Genomic DNA, 27,041 nt, shown 5'->3' with positions numbered 1-27,041 from the left:
AGCTGGAAGCGCGACTCGCGAAGAAGAAGCGGGTTGCCAAACTGCCGCGTTCGCTTCACAACGCGAAAGCGCCTCGCATCGCCGAAGAAGAGGATCGAAGTCGCACCAGACTCCACCACATCATGGGAGAAGCGTCTTCTGCCGCTGTTATCGCATCGCTGGGGAAGTGAGTCGCCCCTGCAGTTGGTGCATCGTTGCCGAAGCGCCTCGCATCGCTGGAGAAGAGGATCGATGTTGCATCAGATGCCACTGCATCACCGTGAAGCATGTCGTAGGGCCTGTCGCGGCTCAGAAGAATCGTTGGGTCACCACATGGCCGTCAGGCGTTCACGTATCGTGTTGCATCAAGGAGAAGACACCATTTTTGTTTCATTGCACCGGATCTTCATCGCATCACGGCGCTGCTGGTCGCATCGCCACCGTAGCGCAGTAAGAAACTGACGCATCCCCTCCCCACGCCGAGAAGAACCAACGCATCCCCTACGCATCAGTAGGGACCCAACACATCACCGTTCTTGCGTGTAAGGAACCGACGCATCACCTTCCCTGCAACACTTTCGTTGTATAGCGTTATGCATCCAAAGGTACATTGAACTCAAAATGTTGCTTTTTACATCTTAAGAGAACCAAGCTAATTCTACCATTTTTAAAGTACAGTATTGTGGATTTTTGCCCTTTGTGGTCTTGTGTTAAGTCTATATAAAAATACTTACTTTTATACTACAACTTGTGTGGTGTCCATCTGTAGTCTCGTCACTGGGTTATTGTATGTGTTCACAAATGCTTTACACACTGCCTCTGAGATAAGCCTGTCTGCTCGTGCCAAGCTACTAAGGGGGTGAGCTGCGGTTATTTTAGGAGTACCCCCTTACCCTGACTAGAAGCAAGGGTCCTTACTTGGTCAAAGGTACCTACCTCTGCCAACTAGAGACCCTCAAATCTAACATCCACACTGCTGCATCATGACTGAAAACTGCAGTAGTGTTACTCAGCCCACCCCTGACTGTGTTCTACCAGATTTCTGGGCGACTGTCAGACCAATTTAATCAATATGACAGTTAATGGTGAAATACCTCTTTAGGAGAAAGCGGACTCTTGAGCTCTTTAAGCAAAGCAGAGCGACAGCACGCTCTTTTGGATTGGCTTCCCCAGCTTTCCAGCACTGTCCTGTAGGCAAACTTTGTACTCCTTCTAGACGTTCCCTCCAAAGAATATGTATCAATTGCATTAGTTGCAAAAACAGCAGCAGAGGCCATGAGCTTGTCTTAATCGTTAGTCGAAGCCACATCAAGTCTTTTCATATCTACCCACAGACAAACTCACAAATTTCAGACACCTTTCTGACTTTTAATGGTGGTTTGGTGGATACAGTTTTCTACTTGGGATAAACCACTATCAGTGACTGCGGCCAACAGACTTGGAGACCAGGTACTTAGATTTGCATCAATGCACCCTCAGTTTGACTAGAAGCTAGTAAAGTGCAGCAAGTATCCATTTGGGGCTTCTTTTCCCTGGGAGCATCCATATCATCAGCACATAACTGATGGGCGTCCTGGACTATGTTAGACCTTCTCCTCAAAAGAGGATAGTCTCTAGGGCTTTACAGAGCCTCATTCAATTTTCTTTCAGTCTTAGGGTTACATGCAGTTCATTCCAGACTTTTGCCACCTGGACTGAGAATGCGTGTCCACTTCTCCAAACTTTAAACCAAGCACCACAACGGGCATTGCATTCTCTTATTTTAATGTTTTCCCATTATTGTATCCGCTACAATTATCTGCAGTTAACCTTCTTACATTCCTGTACAGAAACCAGTCGAGAATACAGACTAAGTGATGTGGATCTTTTCCTTCTGTTCCTTGGCGATCTGTGGATGCATGGTCCCTCTTCTTCACGTGCATTAATATCCATGCTGCAGCTTTCTCAAGTTTTTGACGCCTACTCCGCTTGAGTTTTCGCAGCCCCAGATTTGTACCATTGGCATAGCCAAACCTTGATGTTATACCAGAATTAATTTTTAGACTAAGCGCGACGTCCGAGAAGCGGGCGCCAATGCTGATAAACCATGAGACGCAGCAAGCAGAAAAAAAAGGTGCACGGCTACCATCCTTAAAGATGAAGCGCGGCGTACAGCGCTGCAAAAAAAAAAAACCCCAAAAACATAAAATGTTGGCTTGCACACACTCTTACGGTTGGTTTGATGTGAAGACATGATGAGTTTTAACAAAAGAAGGACAGGGAGCCAAGTTATGACGTTCTGCACACAGGCTCCCGGAGTCTAGCTCCGGGACCTGTTACAGGGCCCGGAGCTAGGGTAGGACGAATGCAAGTCGGCTGCCTACACCTCTCCCAGAGCAACGAGGGGCTCCGGTTTCCCTATCAGCCTTATACTGTGTATCTAGGGGTCTACAGTACTCCCCAGTACAAGTCTACTAGGGTACTCCCTACCGCATCTGGTAATTAACGCACAGATTTTCAATACCAGACGGTAGTGCACCATTGACATTTAGTTACTTCGGTCCTGATGAAGTGCCAACTGACCTGTTAGGGGCAAACTGGGCACGAAACATGTTGACCATATTCACCTTGACAGCCCTTTAGGAACATTACTCCCACATAGGGGCACTCGCACCGATTTTAACCAGTCTAGAGCTACCTAAACCATTAAAACTTGACCTAAGTAGGACTGCACCAGACCTATTTTACTTTATCTCACTCTCCTGTGCACTACCCAGCCCCCACACTTGCATGCACCTAACGGCTTCTTCAAAAAGATCCCTAATAAAGAGCCCCGTTTACGGGAGCCCATCAGGCATTGCAGCGCCGGCTTGACGAGAGGCAAACGCCCTATGATGAAGCATGACATCCCCCGGGGTGTGTGAGGGCATCACGAAGAAAAACCTGCTTGTCCCCACGCCCAGCCAGGAACTGCACACCCCCTTCAGACCATGACAATGATGAGAGTATGGGGGGAGGCGCGACGGCAGAATAGCATTTCAATTAAACAAACCTTATAAACGTGGTCCGTACAGAAAACATAGTAAAAATTTAAAAAAAGTCCGAAATACTTGACAGGTGGGAGGTGGTGTTGGGGAGATGGATGAGAGCTGAAGGTAAACCTCACCAAAGAGCGAGCAGGAAATAAATAATAACAAGGAGGAGAAGAGGAGAAGGTAGATGCAGCCCGAAGAGAGGGAGCCACTGTGAGCGTGAGCAAGTTCCTAAGATTAAACAAGCAACAATAAAGAAAGAGTGCTTGTAAAGTAATAAACAACATGACGAGTAACAGCACATGTAACTGGGATTACAAAAGTAGAAAAGGAGGGACTTCTGTGCCGATCGCCTACAGAAAAACAGGCATTTATGACGGACAGTAAAAAGAGTCAATTAGAAAGATAGGCGGTGCTTAAAGCCCCTATTGTAGATAAAGCATGTCTCAAAGAGATGGCACCTGCGCTGCCTATGCAAGCCCTAAAAAGCATGTTCTCTCATTTCCAAGGAATCGTGCCCCATGCAAATGGGGTAATCTCTGTTTCCCTGGCGAATTCTCTCATTACAGAGCCATATTTGTTGGCAGGGCAAATGCACTAACTTGGGAAATACACAAAGATTTCTGTCAACAAGGTGTCAGATCTTTAGTGTACCCCTTCTCTGGGAAAGGCCCTTCGGGGAGGGGATATGTAGGACTACAATGGGAAACACATAAGGGGGGAAATTAGATCAATTCAGAATCGTTTATGAACCTATCCCACCTCCCTACTATTCTACACTGGGAATTTGGGTAATTTCCTAGCCAAATTCACCATCTATTTAGAGCATGACCCAAGCAACATGTGATGTTATCTGTGTTTATTATCAATCTAGCTCACATAACATCTCCATCCTATCTGAATTAGAAAGCAAGAAAATACACAGGTGAAGTGGAATATCTTAGAAGCAGATCACCAGTGCATTTCATGCTGTTCAGCCCCAACATCGTAACTAGGGCTCACTGTCTTTCCCTGAAAACTCCACTAAGAACGTTTTAGCTCATTTCTCCATCCACCGATCGCTGAGGTGCTTCCTTTCGTACTCCGGTTTAAACATGATTGTAAAATTCCCATTTCATTCCTGCTCTGAATGCAACGTAATTTAATTATTTGTTTAGTGCCAAGCATTTCTTCCTACAGTGATGTCAAGCACATTGTGCCACACATAGTGGGTGAATGTGTGCAGTGCAGCAAGGTTATAAAACAATAAAAATAGACAGACCTGACTCCTTCCGTGTGTTCCTGGTAGTTTCATAACGTCTTCGAACCACAGCTTTCGAAGAGGTCATACCAGTGTATTTTATTGGGGTTTAAGAGAGGATCTGAACACGGCTGTTTTCAGATATCTTCTCTGTAGCAAATTGGACTGAGGCTCAGATCTACTGTGTTCATAAAGGTAAGACAGAGGCACCAGGTGGACACTGCTTCTGGTTTGTCCATTTCAGTTGATTCTGACAAACTTGCCTAGGACTTTCTATATCTGAGGCTTTTGGCGGATACTGGTGATGAGTGAGATAGTTTGTGGTAATTCCCTGGGCCTATACATGATGCATAATGTTTTATAATCTATCCTTTGTTCCACCAGAACCTAAAGCATAGATTTGGAGGCACGTTTGAAAGATAGCCTCTTATCTATGTATGTTGAGAATCACTCATGCAGCCTCGTTGTGTACTTTGTTACTCTTATAAGTTTTATGTGTGGACTTGTGGAGATGGTTAACATTTTCAGACATGCCAAGATTAGTGATAAATACAGCTGTACGCCTCGGTAAATACAAATTCCGGGGAGGAACTCTTTCTGCCATGTTCAGTGGAAATGTGTTTCCTTCACTAATGTATTTACCAGAAGGCGTGAAATTTTGGAGGAGTTCAGGGTGGAATAGAACCCTCAGTCTTTACTTTTGAGCCTTGGCAGGGCTTCTCCTGAGCTGTTATGCCACCCGTCACCTCAGCGTTTCATCCATGCAGGTGTATGCAATTTTTTTTATCCAGCCTGGTATGTGTTCAACGCAATTCCCGTAATTCAGTTTGTTGTCACTGCCTGCTTTAATTGACGGTGGATATTTGTATTGGTATGGTTCCTCTGGAAATGTAAATAATGCGGTTCAGTCTTCTGACAATTGGGGTGCTTCGCCCATATTAAACTGTCAATCTTATAGGAAGAATCCATGAAATAGAACATAGTCTACCATTGTATTGGCGGCCTGGAAATAGCAGAACTTAATCTCTTTTCTGAGTAGTAAAGGTTGGGTGAGCTCCAAGGTAAAACCTAAAACTGCCATGAACTCTTCTTGCAAGCATTCCAGCAGAATAACCACAACAACCATATGTAGCCAGCAAACGGGTCATGGAGCATCAGTTCAGCACGGTGGTCCTCATCCAGGTTAATAGGAAGCGCTTTCCAACAGCTTTCTGCCCTCTTTAGCAATTCTAAATTTTCAGTAATTAAGCAATTTTTGCCATTTTACATAGTCTTAGAATTGTGTGGTTGCCTCTTTACTCTGGATCTTTCTGATAAATGGTAAGAATAGCACAGGCCTAGAAATGATGTTTAAATGGTGATCATTTTTCCCAAATTGCTAGTGGTTAATATTAGGTCAAGAACTGAACTGTCTCCTTAAGCCCAGTGAGGTCTGAGGTGAATGCTAGGGAGTGGTTTTACATGGCTTATGCTCGGTATAGACGTGTGCCTGAGACATCGAGGCTGCTTGTAATGGCTGCTTGCGGGCTTAGCTTCCTTAGCTAAGACCGGAATGAATCTGCGGGCATGGCGTAGTGGTGTCGAGGGAAAAAACTCGAGTTCCTGCATCCTATTGAGTTTAGCTCACATCAGCTTGTCACCAGGACTGTAGGCCACATACCCAGAGGAACGCGAAGAGCTCTGTTTTGGTGCTTATTAGTCACAGTGGAGAATTTGCCAACACTTCTACCTATGAAGTTTGCTGCAAAGTGTATTGTTAAAGAACAGCTGTAAATAATGCTCTTCTTTGGTTTGCTTTTCAGGTATTGAAACCAGTCCTGTCAAGAGTGAGAGCAGCACGTCTAGGAGAAAGAATCGCTTTTACAGGACAAAAGTCACCAATGGTGTTGGCAAGAAGTAAATCTGCAGTACAGAAAAAACGTTCGAGAACATACCGTGGACTCATGAGGAGGAAACTGGGCTTGTTTCCACATACCATCCGAAAAAGTTAAAATGGCCAGCACAGAAGGAAAAGGTGGCGGAGTTAGCTTGTATCAGGCGATTATAGAAGAGCAATGCTTGAAGGTGGAATCAAGAGTGTATTCCAAATCACTGTCTGCTGTTGTTTGCAATACTCCAGACAGTTGCATCTTGTATAATATATAGTTGGCACTGGACTTTTTTTGAAGGAGGAAAATGTTGATCATCAGATCTTAACTTTTGCTAAGCGCATGGGCTTAATGTTCATGGATTTCAGACAGTATTTTTTTAGGACATTTGTAAGCACTTTTTTTCTTGTTTCACTTTTTTCTTTGTTTATCTAAGTTTGCGCACTGACTGTAGAGGGGCTGTTCCATGCCTAACCTGTAGAGATGCCTTTGTTTTTCATTCAACCCCCCATTTCTTTGCCATTCAACCATGGCAAGACAATGACTAGTCTTCTGTAGGCTCCCAGTGGTAACTTTTTCCCCCCTAAAGTTTTTATTGGTCATTCCATATCCTTGTGACTCAGAAGGTGGTCAAGAAATGAAGTGTGTTTTCTTTGAGTTGACATGCTGCCATTTCTATACTGTAGTCCTCTTGGGTTCCAGTGTTTATGTAATTATGTTCTTACTGAGCCCAGAATCTTTTGTTTGGCATCTGGACTTCAATGAAAAGTGTTCCACATAGTGGTCAGAATTCCCACCCGCGTCAGAAGTACTTGGTAAATTGTTGATTAACTGTTGCACTCCGGTGCTTTACCGATTGGTTGGACACAAAAACTAAAGCATTCAGAAGTTTGAATTTGAATATAATTGTAACAGAAACGAGATCTGTAAAAGACAAAGCAAATGTGTGACATGCAGAGAAATGAGCACACCATGTCAGATTTTGATGTCCCCGATAGCATTTTCGCTTTTATTCCTGAACCCTCTCTCAAAGTTTTGACTGGTTTTTATGCGACAGAAATAACAGGCAGTGTTTTATTCTGCATTTAAGTTGCAGTTTTTTCCCATTACAACCTTTCTTCGTGTATTAATTTCCAATCTTTCTGCAACTTTGGCTTGATAGATAATGCATTTAAGGATGTAGGTATATGCTGGAGTTGTGCCTCTTTTCCTCAGATTTTCTGGGCAGTCTTTCCAGTTTTCGTTTTGGAGATTTGCTGTTCTATTACTTTATTGCAAAATTACATTTGTCTTTTGATAATGGTGTAGTCATAACGAATGCGGTTGTGCAGTGCAGAAGATATCCGTGTATTCCACCGTTCAACGGTATTAAAAGCGCCAACCAACGTGAGTAACCTTGAACGATTTTGATCTGAGCACAAAACACCCCTTTCATATCAAACACAGTTAGTACCGATTAGACCACTGGCATCTGATCTCTGATGGATTGATTCTGAGTGTTACTTACCCCTGCTGCAATGATACTTAACTAGTCTATCCACATTCTCTTCTATAGTTTTGTAACTTTATTATGAGTTGTCTTGTTTTCTTTTTAACAATAGTGAAGGTAGCCAGAAAACTTATAGAAGACTATCGGTCCTATTTAGAGTTTGGCAGACGAGATACTCTGTCGCAAACGTGACGGATATCCCACCGCCGCATTACAAGTGCATTATAGCCGATAGCACTTTTCGTGTTGTTTTGACAGATGCACCATCTTCCAAACTCCAGACAAGGCCTAAAGTAACATTAGTGTGTTTCACAATGTCACAAATCGAACAGGTGCATACCAGAATATATTTGTGGCTGAAATGAACACAGGATGTAATATCCTCAAAAAGGACACTGATAATCAAACTTGGTTATGGTGGTGGCCAAATGCAGGTGCAGCGGTGTAGTCGTCGTGCAGCGCATGGAGGTAATTTGCTGGCGGAGTGAGGAAGCGAGTGGTATCGAGAGGAGGGCAGATGCCCTGCGTTTGTAATGTTGACTTCCACTCCCAAAGTGAGCCCTAAATAAGGAGACCTTTTTTTTACTTTTGCTTACATAAATATTTTTTTTTCTATTGTATCTCTTAAAAAATGGTAATCGCTTTTGAAAATTGTAGGCCGTTCTGCTTTTACAAGTCATCCCAACATGCATCTATAAAAAAAGCGGAATTGGAGTGTTTTTGTTCAATATCAAGCACACTTCACTTCTCAGTTTCGTAAGCATGATTTGGTTGTCCCTAGAATGTGTTCTAGTCGATGGAGAAATCCTTTCTATACAGCGAGTGTTCGAGTGCTTGAAAGAAGCACCTGTCTCTGGGAGACCGAAAGAGGATCTAGGAAGTAAAACGAGACAGACAAAAAAGTGTTCATACGTTTATTTGTGCACATTTTCACTGCAGAGTTTGTTTTTAAATGTTCCTACTGATTATGGAAAGTTGACTGATTACAATTGTAGACATGTCTTTTGCTTCTTTGCTCCATGATTGCAAAAGACTCCTACTCTTGCACTGAAATGTATGTGTAGCTGACAGTGATGGCCGAGAAGCTCCACTCCAGCGCTTGTTTGTGTTTTTTTATTTTTGGTACATGATTTATTGCAGCACCATACAGTAGTTATGGTAACAGGGTCATGGTTATTTTACCCAGCACATCATGTGAAACCCCTGACTGAATTTCTCAAAAATCTCATGCGCGTGTCCCGCTTGGCTAACAAAAAGGGGCAGATGCTTTGAACTGAACTGCACATTATTTACAAAAACAACCAATCTACCTTTTTGGGGTGGATTTGTGTATAAGGTTTCCCTTTGACGTTTCACTCCACGTACCCTGGCTGGTATGAAATTAAGCTGGTACTCTGTAGACATTACCCTACATGAATATGTAATGTAACTCGTAAATGCCAAGGATGGGATTCCCAGAACAGTTTTGGAAATTTGTTTGTAGAAACATTGTTGTACAAATTTGAACCGTATGACCTTAATACTGTGCAGAGAATTCCAGCCCCAGCTTAACCAGTTTACATACTTTGGGAAAGCTGAAGATTGATAGGTGAATTTATTGAAAGCAAGCAGGGCTGTGGAGGGAGTGCTTTTCGCTTCCTTTCCAATAGAGTGTATTCTGTCTTGTAAACAACATACAACATTGAGAGCACTTTATTTTAGTTTACGAATGTGTAGGCCAAGGCATGCAGCTCCTAGGGACCATGGCCCTTGAGTTATGTCATTATGGACCTTTTAATTGGCACTTTGCAAATTGAGCATTTCTTTGTTTACTACAGCTCCTGTTCATAACACCTCTACACATCTTAAGTTGTTCTGGTAAATTGATAATATGATTAGCTGTTTTTTGTACTGGAACTCTAACTAAGCAAGGTCCTTGAGCATAACTATGAGAAAGAATTCACTCTTCCATATTGGACAATGCATATTAAATGTACTTGACAAGTTGGCACATTCTAAATATGTGACTAAACCCAGGTTCTGACCAGCTAAAATGTTAGTAGAAAATCAAAGATCTGTTTTTTTGATTATGGTCTAAGGAAAATATCAGTGGTTGAAAACATGGGTGACTATTGCTTATATTTAAAAATAATAAACAAATAAAAAACATTGTTTTTAAAATATTATTTGGGAAAGTGTCTCACTATTTTCTGTCTGGAATGAAATGCTGCCAATTGTCAAATAAAGCAGAGGTTATATTACTGTTAGTACAAACCCAATCCACAATTAAATGGTTTGTTTGAAATGTGAAAAATGAGCCTGTGGCCAAATCAATGTCCTTTTCCATCTTTTTTCTTAATCCACCTACTCTTTAGGCCAGACTAAAGGCCGGGTTTTCAAGTGGAATTTCCAGAACCTCCACAGCAGTGCCTCAGATGATTAGCTGCACCATTAACTTCACACAATCGTCTCATGCTTCTTACCATGCTTCACAGACCAAATGCCCCCCTTAAACATCAGAAATCTCTCACTTGTTAGATTCTGTTTGGCACCCATACAACTAGAAACAGGCGTACAAATGCAACTGAGCCAAACCCGTGGAGAAGACTTTCAAGGGTAAACTATCTGCAATACAGGAAGAACTGCTGCCAAACATAACCGAATAACCCATAAAAATACTAATCAAACTGGACTAGTTAACTGTAACCCTGGGGGGAGTTCACGGAGTTGCACTACACTGAGCTACGCGAAGTGCAAAAAAAACTTTGCCGCACTACGCGGAGCTCCGCAAGCGGCGGAGTTCTATAGAAAAATACTGTTTGCAACGATTGCACACTGTGCAATTATTGCGAATGGCACCTTGCACAGCGCAAGCGGTCCCTTATTTCTCTTCTCTGCCGCTCGAGTCGATTTTTAGTCGAGCTGCAGCTTTCTCAATGCGAACAAGCAGTTTCTCATTTCGAGCATACGCGATCACCCCGCGTTGAGACTGTGCAATTATTGCGAATGGCACCTTGCACAGCGCAAGCGGTCCCTTATTTCTCTTCTCTGCCGCTCGAGTCGATTTTTACTCGAGCTGCAGCTTCCTCAATGCGAACAAGCAGTTTCTCATTTCGAGCATACGCGATCACCCCGCGTTGAGAAATCTCGCCGGGATGTTTATTTTCCACACTCGCGCTCGCCAACTTGATGTTGACTATCGCGAACGAGGAAAAATCTCGCCGGGAGGTTGATTTTACTAGCTCGTGCTCGCCAACTTGACGTTGGTGAACGTAAGTGAGGAAATAAACTCCGCTCCACTGCACGAAGCAGAGTTTTTCAGAACTCCGCAAGCTCTGCGTAACACAGAGTGCTGGAAACTCCACGAGCGGAGCGTAGTTCACCGCCCAGGCTTAATTAACTGTAGCACACAATGTCACTTCCTCGAGTTTATCATGGAACCAGTTTATCACCCTTTTTGATCTGTCAAACATCCTTTCTGGTCACAAGTCCTTGGTTCACCAAACTGTCTAACATCTTAGCCGAAATAGTCGCCTTAATTCAACTGCACCATAGCCTCTAGTTAGTTCTGCTACCCCCTCCACTGACGCCACAGCTATTCTAATCAAATCTATGAAAACCATGTTCTGTGTCTTTTCAGTCTTGCCCTACTCAACTAAGGAGAGGCATGATATGAAACAAAGATAAACAACAAAGTATTGCCCTCATCATTTGTAACTGAGTGATCTGATAGTGACTTCTAGCCGCAGATTCCTAGAATATCCCCAGGCGTCAGACTGTATCCGGAAATTTCTTGCAGCAGCACCTCTGCACTCCAGGGGACGGCGCCACACGACCCCGACCTGGCGTCCTCCACGTACGTGATGTCAGAGAAGTCATATAAGTTCCTCCCGGCGCGTTGACATCAGTTTTCCTTCTTTTCCGCGTGCAACGCGAATCCGGAGGGAGCGGTTCCTCTAGCCTGCTTTCAGGCCACCTTTTCGACGCTTCGTGTCAGGAACAGTGTGCGATGCCTTTGGGCTTTAAAACGTATAATTCCTGTTCATGGCAGATATCCGCGACTGACCCGCATCTTATTTGTATTGTCTGGGCGAGTACCATGACTCCATGGACTGCAAAGCCTGCCAACACCTGAAGCCGAAGTTTAGTTGGGAGCGCCGTATGAAGCTTCTCTCGGCACGGCTGTCCCGGTTGGATTCGTCTCGTCCCCCGGCATCTTCATTGCCGGCAGGTCCCTCTACTGTCTGGTTCCGCCGTTGAGCGCCCTTTGGGATCCAGGGCTGTCGTTCGCCGCTTGGTAAGTCGAGGCGCTTGTCGACCTCCCCTTCTTCTGTTGTCAGGGGCACTGGTTCCTGCTACATTTTGAACGTTCGATCCCGACTGGCGCCCCCCCTCTATCCACCCTTTCTGCATGTGGGGGCGTCTCGGACGCAAATGGAGGCATATGCCGCAGCTCTGCAGGCCTCCCTTGGGTCCTCTCCCATTCCTGGGGCGTCCTCGGAGCCTCCGCTTCTTGTGGGATATCCGACGGACTCACCGGCGGGTTCGCCCCGGCGCCAATTAAGCCCTTGCCCCAGGAACGTCTGAGATGTGGTTGTGTCCCGCTCTACGGTCCACGTGGTGTCGTTAAGGCACGGCCCAGCTGGGTACCCGTCTACGACCCACGGTGGCTCTGCCGCATAGCCCCGCTGGGCTCCCTGTGGCGTCGCAGTTGGTTGCTGGTACTCGTAGCCCTGCCTTAAAAACACCCCGAGCTTCTGGGCAAGCGTTCGATGTCATTCCGGCACCGAAGGCTTGCCTCCCCGGCTCCGACGCCTTCTCCTTCGGAAGGGGAACTTCTCATAGTTACGGCGCTGACTGGACGCCGGATGCAGCCGACGCTTCGTTTTGGCGCCGTGTCGACGCTGGGTTGTGGACTCATCTCTAGAGGCCTCTGGAGAGAGTTCGGCACCGCCCTCACACCCCGCGTCGCAGAAGGTATTGCTGCCAGTGCACCCCATGGAATTTGTGGAGCCTCCTCAGGAGCTCCCAGATCCGGCAGGCTCTACGCCTCCCAGGATCCCCATCAGGGTCCTCATCCTTCAATGGGGCTCCCTTGTGTGGGGCATTGGTCACACCCTCAGTGTCTTGGGAGGGTCAGCTTACAACCCTCCCCCACTGATGAGTTGTTGTCCCCTCCATGTCGGGCTACCGAGGCTGGTGCAGCTATTTTGAGAGTGGTCTCATTGGCCACTCGCATTTTAAACATACAACCCCCTTCTGCCCCTTGTCTGTGAACCCCTTGCTTGAGGTCCTTCACTGTGGATCTGGGAATGTTGAGTCGCTTCTAACCTTTGAGGCTTCCCTTTATGATGCCCTTTTGGGTACTTGGATTTGGCCTGCTTCAGGTGAACCGGTGGCTCGTTCAGTTTTGTACCGCCACCATCCAGCTCCACATGATCCGGTTTGTCTTTTTGTGTACCCTGATGCTCAGGGGTTTGTGTTGCAGACTCCCTTTCCTTCCCTGACTCCACTAATACTTCCTCCCTCTCGGAAGTCCAGATGACTTTAGTCATGGGGTAGGAACATCTTTGCATCCGCTAGTGCGGCCCTACGGTCCTTAAATACAATGAGTGGTTTGGCTCGGGCTACCTCTGCCCCATGGTACTCTGCACTAGTCTTTGCTTTCTGCCACCTCTGAAGGTACTCTCATTGATCTCCTTCACCTCCTCTGGGATGGCCGCGACCTTGCTGAATTCACTATCCACTCCACCTTAGATACTGCGGTTTCTTTGGGCCGAGCTATGGCGGGTTCTGTTGCCCCACACTTGGTTGTGAGATAGCATCTTCCCTGAAAATATCTGGGAGCGACTGGTTGACATACCCTTTGATGGGGTTTTGCTGTTTGATGCTCACGCTGAATCGGCGGTTCATCGGGTCCTTGCGGGCTTTCATCCTCCTACTTGGGTCTTCTTAGGCCCGTCTGCCGTGGGGTACTTTTTCATTTCGCATCCTTTAGATGCGCTCTGTGTTTAACATGGGCAGTGAGCTATATGTCTTATTTTTTCTGTGGTCAAGGGTGATTACCCTTTTATTGGTATCCCTTGGATGCGTTTTGCTTTGAGCTGCCTGTTGGCTTGCTGTAGCTGTGTTCCACAGGTTGCTGTGTCTGGTCTTCTGACTGTAGTATTGAGCCAGTGGTTCAGCTCAGTAATGTCATACGGCTCGGAACTCATGTTCACGGGTTCGGTTCGTTACTGCGCTCTTTTGGCTTGGCTTATTGCCCTAAGAGGTGTTCGCCATTGTTTGGGGTGTGCATACTCCATGTGGGGTGCTGGTATGCTATTATATAGCTCTGCTTATCTCACCTGGGCCTGGAGATCCTGTGGGCTCCATGTGTCGCTAGGTGGTCCGTTGTACGGTGTTCTATATTTTTCCCTGGTGCCATCTTCTTACGCCATGGTCTTCCACCTTCTTGGGAGATTTTATGGTCTCCTCTTCAGAAACTGCTCCTACCGGCCCCTACTGTATAAGTATGATCTGGTATGGACATGTTCATGCTCCTGGCTAGTTCTGTCTCTACATATTTATATGTTTATACATTTATGTATACATACCTGTTGCCTTGGTGTTCCTCATCCTATGTCACCACCTCTTTTCGAGGCTGCAAGGTCTGGACCAATATCTCCATGTGTGGGGGAGCTTAAGTCCCATAGGGAGCTTTTCTCAGTTGTTGCAAGTTGCTCTTGCTTCCGCTTACTGGGGTGATTTCCCAATTTGACAGATGCTTCCTTTTTGGTGTTTAACAGTGTACGTGTCTTTTCTGGAATGTTTGGTCTTGGATTCTGAGACTCTTCCCACGATTCATTACCTTGGTGCTTTTGGCCACTTTCTTCGGATATGCCCTTTTTTTTTTTACAAATTATCACCTAGTATTGTTAGAGCTACGCCTGCGGGTCAGCTCTTCTGATGGCAGTATTCCTTGACTACTGCCTGTGAGTCTATATTGTGGGTTGTTTCTCACTTTGGTTTCATACTGCCGGTCGTGCACTCTTATGCTTCTTGTGTAAGCCACTTTAAGGTCTCTATAGCCGTTTGCCTGCTGCATACTTCTACCTGATTCAGCGGGTTTAAAATTTATGGTATTTGCCCCTTTTTTCCCCCTTTTTGGGATTGGGTGTGCACTTGGCGTGTTTCTTGTCCCACCGGCTATTCCCAACACATTGCTCAGGTTCTAGCTCTTGCCTTTGGGCTCTTGACACCGGCTCTTTCGGCTTCCTTCTATAGGCTAGTCGGTTAGGTTCTCGTTGCATCTTGTCAGGATCTTTTCGACCTTGGGTCAGTGTACTCATCGTGCGCCATTGAGCGGAGAGTGGTCCTTCTTCCTTGCTCTCTCTCTCTTTCTTTGTCCTGGTATATGGCTCTGCTATTCTACCTGTCATTTTTATACGGGTATGGTGTAGCCCCTTCTGGCATTTTTAGGATGTCTGCCATCCTGTTATTTCTGCCCTTCCAAGCTGCTTAGGTTGCTGTGTGGCTGTTCTGCCACAGCCTCCCCCATTATCCGTCACTCTGTTGCTGGATCAGATGCTTGGCGCTTTCTGTTGTTCGGTCACAGATCCACCTCCCTTTTGGGGTATGACTGTGGTATCTATTCTAAGTTAAGGAATCTGCGGCTACATATCTCTATCAGATGTACGAGTTACTTACCTTCGATAACAATGTATCTGGTAGAGACGTTGTCTAGCCGCAGATTCCTTAACCCCCACCCAGCCTCTCCGTTCTGCGAGGACCTTGCCGAGTGGTGTCTCCACTGGCCTCTTCAGTTGCCATTGGGTTATCTCAAGGGCGTTCAGATTGTTCCACCCCTCTGAGAGTTTCCATATACAGTTGACTTTTGCTGAGGGACTTCTTTCCTGTAATATGGTGCCTCTGATTCACTAGGAGATTTGTTTTCCTCTCCAGTTGCCCTCCTTTCCTTCCGCCTTTTCTATTGACTCAGAGTCCTATTCTCCTCTTGGTCGTCTTCCTATCGGGTTGGTTGTGTTCTGTTTCCAACCTCCGTTATCATAGGAGAAGGGCCAGTCTTTTCATACATTCCTACAGTGGACTGTTGTTTTTTTGCTTTGCTGCGTTCTTTCTGGACGGCACAGTTCTACATGGTAATATCAGTCTATTTCTGTCTGTTGAGATGTTCTTCCCTTGTTGCACTCAGGGAAGGGTCTTCGCTTAGCTTGCGGGGCTCTTTCGCACGGCTTAAGGAATCTGCGGCTAGACAACGTCTCTACCAGATACATTGTTACTGAAGGTAAGTAACTTGTACAATAGGTAGTTTCCTTATAAGTAATTTAAGAAAATTCACCCTATTGGCAACGTTTAAAAAAATGTTTGAATCATGTCTCTGTTGTAATTTCACATGCTCATTTAATGTCAATCTACAATACCCTCATAAAATTGGTTCTTGTGTCTGTTAAAATTAGTCTCTTGTGTATGTCTTTCAGTGTCCTTTCCAGGTAAGACTAGAGTTAATTAGCCCTACATCACTGTGAAGCCCACAGTGTATCTAGACTTCAGGGTAAAGTACATTGTACACAATACACGTCTAATATTCTTTACTATGGTTTGAATGGATAATGAATTAAAATGCTTAACCCCTTCGATGCTCCTGACGAGTTGGACTAGTCATGGCACACAGTGGTCGGGAGACCTGGGGGAACGCTGGGTGGTAGGAAATTTGTGTCAGCCCGGTGATGCCACTACTTTCCCCACACAAAAATGTGTGAAAAAAGTGATTTTTTTTCAACTAAAACTGAGGCGTGCAAGGGATTCTGAGTAAGGAAACTTTAGGGGATCCACGCAAGCCATACCTCCCTGGAAGCCTCCGGGTGTCTAGTTTTCAGAAATGTGGGTTTGGCAGGTTTCCCTAGATGGCCGCCGAGCACGGGTCCAAAAACCCAGGTGACCCCCCTTGCAAAACCAGGTGGTTTTGAGATAGGCAATTTTGATGTCACCTCACTACGTTTTGGGCCCTTGCCTGTCGCGGGTACTTGGGCCTCCCACACAAGTGAGGCACCATTTTTATCGAGAGACCCGGGGGAACGCTGGTGGTAGTAAATTTGTGTGAGCCCGGTGATGCCACACTTACCCACACAAAAATGTCTGAAAAAAAGTGATTTTTTTCAGCTAAAAGTTATATTTGCAGGGGATTCTGGGTAAGGAACCGTTAGGGGATCCACACAAGCCATACCTCCCTGGAAGCCCCCGGGTGTCTACTTTTCAGAAATGTGTGTGTTTGGTAGGTTTCCCTAGGTGCCAGCAGAGCTAGGGTTCACAAAGTACAGCTAGGCACTTTGCCAAAAAAGGGTCATTTTTCACTGCGAAATTGAGGTATGACCATGTTGCGTTTTGCACCATTTCCTGTCGCAGGCACTAGGCCGACCCACACAAGTGAGGTACCATTTTTCTCGGAAGACATTGGGGAAAGCGGGGTGGGGGGAAATGTATGGATCCACACAGATTCCAGAACTTTCCATCACAGAAATGTGGGGAAAATGTGTTTTTTTTAACAATTTTGTAGGTTTGCAAGGGATTCTGGGTAACAGAACCTGGTAGGAGGCAGTCAAGTCACCCCATCCTGGATTTCCCTGGGTGTCTAGTTTTTAAAAATGTATAGGTTTGATAGGTTTCCATAGGTGCCGGCAGAGGTAGGGTTAAAAAACTACAGCTAGGCACTTTGCAAAAAAAGGGTCATTTTGCACTGTGAACTTGAGGTATGACCATGTAGCATTTTGCACAGTTTCCTGTCGAAGGCACTAGGCCGACCCACACAAGTGAGGTACCATTTTTCTCAGAAGACTTTGGGGAACACGGGGTGGGTGGACATTTTTGGATCCACACAGATTCCAGAACTTTCCATCACAGAAATGTGGGTAAAATGTATTTTTTTGACAATTTTGTAGGTTTGCAAGGGATTCTGGGTAACAGAACCTGGCGGGAGGCAGTCAAGTCACCCCATCCTGGATTCTTCTGGGTGTCTAGTTTTCAAAAATGTGCCGGCAGAGCTAGGGTTCAAAAACTACAGTTGGGCACTTTGCCAAAACTGGGTCATTTTCCACAGCGAAATTGAGGTGTGACCACATTGCATTTTGCGCCGTTTCCTGTCGCAGGCACTAGGCCGACCCACACATTCTTTGTACCATTTTTCTTGTAAGACTATGGGGAACGCAAGGGTGGGTGGAAATTTGTGGATCCATGCAGATTCCAGGACTTTCCACCACAGAAATGTGGGGAAAATGTGGGTTTTTGACAATTGTGTAGGTTTGTACACAACAGCCTGGGTTTCCCTGGGTATCTAGTTTTAAAAAATGGACAGGTTTGCTAGGTTTCCCTAGGTGCCAGTAGGTTTTCAAAAATGTACAGGTTTGCTAGGTTTCCTTAGGTGCCGGTAGAGGTAGGGTTCAAAAACTACAGCTAGGCACTTAGCAAAAAAAAAAGGGTAATTTTTCATTTGCGCCGTTTCCTGTCGCAGGCACTAGGCTGACCCACACAAGTGAGGTACCATTTTTCTCGGAAGACTTTGGGGAACGCGGGGTGGGTGGAAATTTGTGGATCCACCCAGATTCCAGAACTTTCCACCACAAAAATGTGGAGAAAATGTGTTTTCTTTGGCAATTGTTTAGGTTTGCAAGGGATTCTCGGTAACAGAACCTGGTGGGAGCCAGTCAAGTCACCCCATCCTGGAATCCCCTAGGTGTCTAGTTTAAAAAAATGTATGGGTTTGTTAGGTTTCTCTAGGTGACGGCAGAGCTAGGGTTAAAAAACTACTGCTAGGCACTTTGCCAAAAAAGGGTAAGTTTTCACTGCGAAATTGAGGTGTGACCACACTGCGTTTTGCGACGTTCACTGTGGTAGGCACTAGGCCAACCCCACACAAGTGAAGTACCTTTTTTCTTGCAAGACTATGGGGAACGCGGGGTGGGTGGAAATTTGGGGATCCACGCAGATTCCAGGACTTTCCACCACAGAAATGTGGGGAACATTTGTTTTTTTTGACAATTTTTTAAGTTTGCAAGGGATTCTGGGTAACAGAACCCGTTTAGTTAGACTTCTCTTCACATAAGACGTTGACCCTGTGGAGCGGTATACAGATGTTAATTCATCATATAGCCATTAAAAAGTATGCATATGTATAGAGGCGCTTGATCGGCCTTGCTAGTTCATGGGAATAGAGCTTCAGTAAGGCAGTTATAATGTGCATCACTAGCACTTGGACCATGTGACCTACCCAAAGAACACTGCTGCAATCTGCTGTACATGACCATGACACAGTAACCAATGCACTGAAAAAGTACAACAGATGAACAGAGGCTCCACATATGAGATGGGCATCCACTTTCTTGATGACATATCTGCTAAACTAATGCTCACCGCCTTTATCACCTCTCCCAACAGTACACTAAGGGAATCATACAGGTGAGCACACCTCAGTACATTTGAGGGGACCTTGTCATGTATTTGTGGAGATTAAGAACTAATTTCCAGAATACTGAGGATCAGACCTCTTCAGTGGAATACAACGGTCCATTTATCTGAAGTTATAACTGATCTTTGGCTTTGAGAACTGCCACATAAAGTTTACAATGGGTAAGACAGAACAGAGACAAACCAAAATATATTTTGATTTTACATGACAGAGCAAGCCATCGATAAAGACAGCGGCCCTTATTATGATCAAGCTATTGGCACTACTTTGGACCACAGTGAGTGAAGATTAATTCACTCACTAGAAGTGTGGACTGCTTATCAAAACTGGGCAAACTAGCAGCTAGGATTTATCTCACAGGAAGAAGGGTCTCCGATATATAGGATGAGTTCTGGGTCAAAAGCGAGAAACTCCGACATAGCCAAGATGTTTGAAAGTGTGAGAGCAAAGAGAACCTGTGGTCGAGATCACAAGATCAGAGTGATGATGATTACAGAATTGACATCAACAAGAAGAGAGGAGACATCCATTGAAAGAATGCTTACTGAGTTGTTCGGCAAAGAAAGTTTCTCACAAACTTTATCAAAACGGTCCATGGATCATTGGGGCCAAAACCTGTCCCTGGGCCTCCTGCAATTCATGCGCACATGTGTACTCAGTTACAGGGACAGAAACACTATATTGAGTTTTGCCCAAGAAAAAAGCGATCTACATTATCAGAGATCCTCGATCCCACTTCATTTCAAACCGCAAAACTACTACTTGTAAGGAACCCCATTATTATCCATTTGGAAGTATAACCCAGGAAATTAAGTACATGCTTAATGGGAGGGCTCCTGACTCTGATAGTTTGACGGTTGCCTGTTAGAAAGACCTGTTTGCTCTTTAGGTACCTGTTTGCTCTTTAGGTACTAGCCATGCATGTGGAAGTCATTAGAGTGAAAATACTGAAACAAAAGAAGCAGAAAATAAAATGCGGCCTATATAGATCCATATTGTTGCTAGATAGTGACACTGAGATCTTGGCTAAGAACATTGTACAGATTTCTAAAATACATGCTGCAATTGGTGTTTCATGAGTAAGCAAGTTTCATGCCTCGGAGGTCCACGCTCTATAATCGGCACACATTTTCCCCTACTACTGATCACATCAATATGGAGGCCAGGTGGCAGTGTTTCTGGACGCCAAGAAAACCTTTGACTCTGTGGAATGGGGATTCCTGAAGAAAATGCTGGAGATCGCTGCCAATCTTTTAGACAAGATCACCATTTCTGGTCGATCTCTGTACACCCGCAGCCAGTACACCTTCTGATGGATGCTTCTAACTGCAGGTTCCTTACACTGTGACTACTCCCTAGGCATGGCACACTCGATCCGGAAACCGGGTGTGCTCTCTGTGCTGTTTGTGCCTCTTGAATTCACTTGAGGTCCAGCACAGATTTCAGTGTCCACTTTGGCTCCTGTGCCACCCTATGTGCTGAACCCATTCGTATCAACTCTGGATGAGGATATACAACCAATAGTGCTATTAGTCTCCAAGTTGAATCGGCTGTTACCTTGACCAAAGTCATGCTTGTCACCTACAAGCGTACAACCTCTTGCAGTCCCTCTGACTCTGGTGCCGGGCCCAGACATCGCATAACTTATTTGGCATGGATTATTACAGTTATGAAGAAGACTATTACGTTCTTCAAAATGATAATATCAACTGGTATGAAGAGCTCCAGAATGCATGTGAGCTTGACATATTGCTTGAAAGTGGTCTTGTGTCTCCACCAGGTCCTGCTATGGAAGAGAATGATCCTTTTGCTGTTGAGATGGAAATGCAGCTGAAGTACTAGATATGAAACTACTAACAATTGAATCAAAATTAATGTATTTCCTGAAGTATTGCAACCTGATGCGGCTCCCACTGAGCTACTATTGCTTTTTATTGAGGAGCTTACTGACACCCTTTTGGGCAATTGGGCCAGGCCTTGTTCAGGACTGCCCATCAATCAACTGGTCACCTATTGCCATTACCCTGCAACTCGCAACTCTGCCTTTCTAATACAACACCCCACTCCTGAGAGCCTGGTGTGTTTCAAGCTTCACCAGCAGATTCAATTCAAACACTTTTCCTACCACTCCTTCCAATCTTGCATCCAAATAAATCAAGACTTTTGTCAAAAGGATATTTTCGTTCACAAGTCTTTTTTAGGTCTCGCCTGAGCCAGCCCACGTGCGAGGCTTCTAGTAAGGACTTTAAACTCAGACCACATGATCGTGCGTGTGCTTTTTTTATTATTGTTGCTCACACGCTATTGGCCTTTGTGTGTGTCCTTCTTAGAAAGACAGCACGCAATTGGCCAAAGGCGGGTGCATGTCCCGCCTTCTCTTTCCCCTGGCCTAGGGAGCTCGGGAGCGAGCAGCAGTGCTGCCGGGTGCCAGCTGCATACCTCACATTCCTTTCGCGGCCGCTTGCTGCGCTTGTTACTAGTGTTTGGCAAAGCTGCAGTTTTGCCGCCATCTGGTGTGTTCGCTGCCACGTGCTTGCATGCACAACAACCAGCTTCTCAGAAGTGTACCACCGAGTGACATAAGAGTAACACCTTTCATTGTTGTTGAGAACCTATGGTGAGTCAGCTGTACATAAAAGATAAGTTATTACAGTACAGATGTCCACTGCAGACACAGCGTCGCAAATCCCTCTGTGCGTTCAATGGAAATACCATGCGCGCTTGCATTTTCCAAGGCTGCACAATCCGTCTGTGTCAGGATTAGCTCAAAGTATTCTGCAGCCGATGTCGCTGTCGACAACGAAAGAATTCAGGAATTTGTGGAAGTCTTACCACAGGCTAGCAGACAGCAGCTCGCTCGGACATGTCCCCCTGGGATCCGCTCGCTGCTTTGTGTGAATGGCTGCGCGCAGGTGTCAACCGAGAGTCTTCAGAACGAACCACCATTGTTCGCCGTCTGCCCAGCAATGTCTATATACACTGCCGACCCACCCAGCCCACTCCGGGCCTGCCCGCGTCCTGAAGAAAATAAGACTGGAATTCCAGTGTGCCACTTCCCACCTTCAACGGATGTGGATTCACCAAAATGTATGAAGTAGTGGAAGTGACATCACAAATACTTTGAATCCATCCCCCAAGACATCAGAGGAAGTTGTGTAAAATGGCATTTGACCCACTGTCACCCCCCCCACACACACACAGCTGTCTGTTTCTCAGCTGTCTTTTTTTCATCTCTTTCATCTGCAGTTTCTCTTTTTACCTCTTTCACCTGTCTCACTTATTACGTCTTTCTCACACCTCTGTCTCAATGTTATCTCCATGTCTCCTCCTCCCCTCCTCCCCACCTCTTCCTCAGCTGTTTTTTCTAACCTGTCTATCTGTGTCTCTCTCTAAACTGATTTTCCACGGAATCAACACTGTTGGGTGTTACGGAAAATAGCCGCCTACAGGTAGATAAAGGAGAAACCGTGGCACTTATTCTTCTTGATTTAAGTGCCGCGTTCGACACTGTTTCCCATGCCATCCTCCTAACCACCCTTCAATCTTGTGGTATTACCGGCCTTGCACTCAAGTGGCTATCCAGCTTCTTATCGAATAGGACCTTCCAAGTTTTCTCCCCTACTTCCAGTTCCAAAGTCTGTGTTTCTTAGTATGGAGTCCCCCAGGGCTCCATACTGAGTCCTCTGCTCTTTAATATCTTTAATATCTACGTATCTACAGCGCAGGTTGGTGCAGGTGCAGGTTGGTGCGGCTTCCCTGCTTCTTGCTTCTTGCTTCTCTGCTTCCCCGCTTTCCTCGCTTCCCCCCCAATACCTGTTTTGTTACTGCAATCTCCCCTCTCCCAAAGACTCTCTGCAACCCGCTACCCTGATATCTCGCTCACGCTCACTCTCCCTACCCCCGCACTGAGATCACTGAGAGTACAAGTTACAAAGGAGCGTGGGTGACGTTGGTTAGGCCGCGGAAAATCTCACTGCGGAAATCACGAAAATCGTGTCATCGCTGAGACATCGCTGGGACATCGCTGCTCAAGACCCTTCGTGGGCCATTGCAATATCAAGGGGCAATTTTGTACTTTCAACTCTGTACCCCCGGAAAATAGGGGACAAGGACTCTCTAGACCCCCGCAGAGCCCCCATAAAGGGAAAGCGAAGAGCAGTTGCACTAGCAAAGTATATCCTGCTCCACTAACCAGCAACCAGTAGCCTAGTAGTTCCAGCCAGCAGGCCTGGAGCAGTGCCCTCCCATAAACGGACAACAACCAGGGTGGGCAAGCACAGCCCCCTCCCCACTGTTTTCCTTTCGCCGTGAGGCCTCTTGAGCAGCATTGGGGGGCCCAGTGTCCAGTGCCCAGTGCCCTCACCTAAGCCACAATCAAGGCAAGATTTTCAGGACCTAACAGAAGCGACTCCGGACAGCCCAGCGCCACAGAGTATCCGCGAGCGCGGCCGCCGTTAGAGGCCGCTGCGAAGTAAGAGCCGGGGGCGGTGGTCTAGGCTGGTCTGACTAGGTCCGACCCCGCCAGTGGCACCCCCTGTGCGCTCCGCTCGCTTACGCTAGCTCACGCTAGCCTACGCTAGCCCTCCAGTGGGTTTCCAACAGATGGGGGCAGACACGGGGAGAAACGCCAGATCTATCTCACATTGGAGTGCCGAGTGCTCAGCGTGGAGCGTAGGAGGAGGAGCCGGAGGCCGAGCTTGAGCCAGAGCAGGGTGCGAGAGCAGCTAGCCAGCTAGCCATCGCCCGGGCGCTAGCTCGCTCGGACGCCAGCCGCCAGTTGCCATCTCCCGCGATTAAGGGAGTATAGTAGTGGCTGCGGGGAGTGGCGAGTACCGCGGGCGGCAAACAGCAAAACAGCAACCACCTTGCCCCGCGACCCCCCCCCTCCCGACTCCGCTACCGGTGCAGCAGGCGCTTGCCTAGCCGGGCGTGGGGAAGGGGCGGAGGTACAAGGAGAGCCTGGGGAGCCAGGGGTGCCGTGATTAAGACGGCGAGTTGTCCCCAAGTGCTAAGTACAGGAGAAAGAGGAGCTGGAAGCAAGCTGGGTGCCTGAGCCGGGTGTGTAAGGAGCCGGAGCCGGGAGCTTGAACTGCTCGTGGCTTGAGGAGTTGTGCCGAGGCGCTGTCTTTACCTAGCCGACCCAGGCGAGGCGAAGGAATCAAGCGGCACCAAGCCACCTTCGAGCTCGATTTCTTGGGAACCCGCCGAGGGCGCCTGACAGCAGCAGCAGAAACAGCAAGTAACGGACAAAGGATCAGGTCTTCAAGGCGGTGAGGAGTTGCAAGGGGGGGTTGGCATTGACGTGGAGGCCGAGGAAGAGTCAGTGGGTAGTAAGTGCGGCAGGGAGCGGTGGTAGCCTGTCGGTAGTCCACAGCTACTGCCCAACCTGACCGGCCCGTTACAATCTCCCCACGATCCCCTCGCCTTCTAGGCACCAGCACGAACAGATAGACAAGACAGACAAGGCAGACAGGCAGTTTCAGCGAGTGCCTGTCTTCTCCACTGGGCATCCTGTGGAGTAGCAAAGTGAAGGAGTAGAAGGAACAGGCGCAGGGTGTGCAGCAACAATATAATAACAGCTAAAAACAACAACTAATCAAGTTGCTACTTAGCCCAACATTTATCATTGCTCAAACACAAACCAAAACCAAACTAAGCACTCAAGCCTAGCCAAGCAAGCACTCCGAGACGAACTGATCCTTCCCCGACAAATAAATGAACTTCCCATCTTCCAAAAAAAAAAAAAAACTAAAATTATAAATAAATATAGACAAGGAACTTCATCCCGGTCAACCTCAGTTTTGGTCATCTGGTGAAAGGCTTTCAAGGGTAGTAAGTTACTAAAAGGTTAGCAAGCATCGCCAGTTTACCTTGGAGCAATGAGGTCGGGGAGGACAAGAGGGAACCCACAGCAACCCACGAAACGGAAATCTAAAAACAAAACACTAACCATTAACTCCGAGAACAAAGAAGTTAACTCCCTTACAACCTCATTAATACCACCAATTTATTCGATTTTCGGCGCAATAACCCCTACAAGTAAATTCACATTTTTGAAAGACCCAGTAACAGCCATTTATACAATGCCAGCAACCCTAAATGGACTTCAAAAACCGTTGACACCAAGTAAACCAAGCATGCAGTTGCCAGTAACATCCACTACCATACCTGATACAATCATCGATATAACAAATGGTACCGATACAGAGGATCCACGGCAGGAGTACGGCATCAGCCCTTGAGGCGTACAGGCCAACAGGTCAGGAGATTAACAAGTGCACAATTCAAACACAAGCTCAAGTGCACACGGAAAATGGTGGCCATGACCAGGTGCAACTCAAAACAAAGTTCATCACACCGCAAGGTCCCACTGACAGGATCTCAGACAACACCATGGAAAATGCCCTAGAAAATAGCATAATGCATATAAGCCAAAACAGCTCAGTAAGGACAAACACGCCTCCAGCGTTAACAATTAGCGACACAAAATTAGATCAACTAGGGGCTGGCACCAACTCAGCCCTACATAACGACCAGGGATGCATTAACACCAGCAATTTAGATGAGGCATATAAAGACCTACCAACCAAGCACTCGACACCTAGACATGAGTCATGCCTAAATCATACAAACTTTGTTTTCACCAAAAAGGATGTGGTGTGTAACTCCTGGTGGGAACCCAAAATTCTCCTCGACAATAAGGAATCACTAAAAGGGCAATGTACAAACAAAGTCAATGACAAGCAAATCAAAAACATTAGGGAATCCGATCTGGAAAAAATGAAACCAATCAATAAACTTGAAATTACAGCCAAGGATGTGCAAGTAAAGGCCCAGGTTGGCTGCCATGCAAGCTACCAACTGTTTCAAGATCCAACAAAGGAAAACCTAATTGAGATATCTAGTGGGTCGGAACAGGAAGCATACCCACCCTTGGACCAATCGAAAAAAACAAATCAAGTACCCCCCCAGGATGCAACAATAATAGAAATATCAAGCGTTTGGGAATTGTTGGGCTCTAAACACCGAATTCCGATGGATAAAGTATCTTCCCTGGCCAATGTGGGCACGGAAGATCGAGTCACCATAGCAGAGGAAAATGTCGAGGAACATCCCAACTACCTAGCGAATACATCCAATCACCAGGATAATCAGAGCCAACAAGCCGGAAAGCTCGGCTCTAATCAAAATCTGGAACCCATAATAAAACTCCATGGAGCCCTAGGAAAAATACTAGAAACATCAATTAAAACGCTGAACATGCAGTCGGATAAACTCTACATCCAAATCAATCTCATGAGCATAATCGCTGAGTATATTTTTGATATCAATAAAAAGCTCGATGCCATGGCAACCACATTTGAATCCCTTCAGAATCGTAATACCCAACGGGTTCTTTCCCCAAACTGTACATGTAGTCCCATACTTGAAAAACTAAGGGACCTCCCGTCAATCCTCAAAAGTATCTTTCAGGAATGCAGACGTACAAATCTTGGCTCCAACCACCTATTGGAAGAAAGAGACCAGCATAAAACCATACCTAATCATTGCACACTTAATTCAGATGTGACGAGTGAAAACACCCTTATAGAAATAGAAACTTTACAACAAGTGGCAGATACAAACACTCAGCAGAGTAAGGCAACAAAAACAAAATCTGGAGAACTATCGGAAGAACAGAACACATCCCAGGACCAGATTAACAATCGCCGACAGCAAAAGAACAAACAAAAGCAGATAAGATAAACGCCACAAATAATCAGGAACAAGTTTTAAGTAAAAGACAAAAAAAAGTGCAAGAAAAACCAGAAACCAACAATTGAGCAGTAGACCCGCCAATAAGCAGGCCTTGATCAATTACCCAATCTTTAATCTCCCCAAAACTCTAACGAATCTTAAAACTAAAACATATAAGGGAGAATATAAGTCAAATACTATGAGCAAGACCCCAAGAAATGAAGTACAACAGCCAACTGTACTGGTACCCAACTGTAATGTAAGACCCCAGGTGCCG

General features: G+C 46.1%; 1 protein-coding gene across 1 annotated transcript in view; it reads left to right on the top strand.

The window, feature by feature from the left end:
• The window catches only part of PTDSS1 (phosphatidylserine synthase 1), a 360,643-nt gene extending 350,894 nt beyond the window's left edge, over positions 1-9,749 (top strand). The window contains exon 13 of the mRNA XM_078686999.1: positions 6,033-9,749. Coding sequence (XP_078543125.1) covers positions 6,033-6,130 — 98 coding nt within the window. The 3' untranslated portion in view covers positions 6,131-9,749. The remainder of the gene's footprint in view (positions 1-6,032) is intronic.
• The last annotated feature ends 17,292 nt before the right edge of the window (positions 9,750-27,041 follow it).

The sequence above is a fragment of the Lissotriton helveticus genome, chromosome 4_1 (assembly GCF_964261635.1).
Source record: "Lissotriton helveticus chromosome 4_1, aLisHel1.1, whole genome shotgun sequence".
Classification (NCBI taxonomy): Eukaryota; Metazoa; Chordata; class Amphibia; order Caudata; family Salamandridae; genus Lissotriton; species Lissotriton helveticus.
This window is presented reverse-complemented; position numbering and strand designations above follow the sequence as displayed.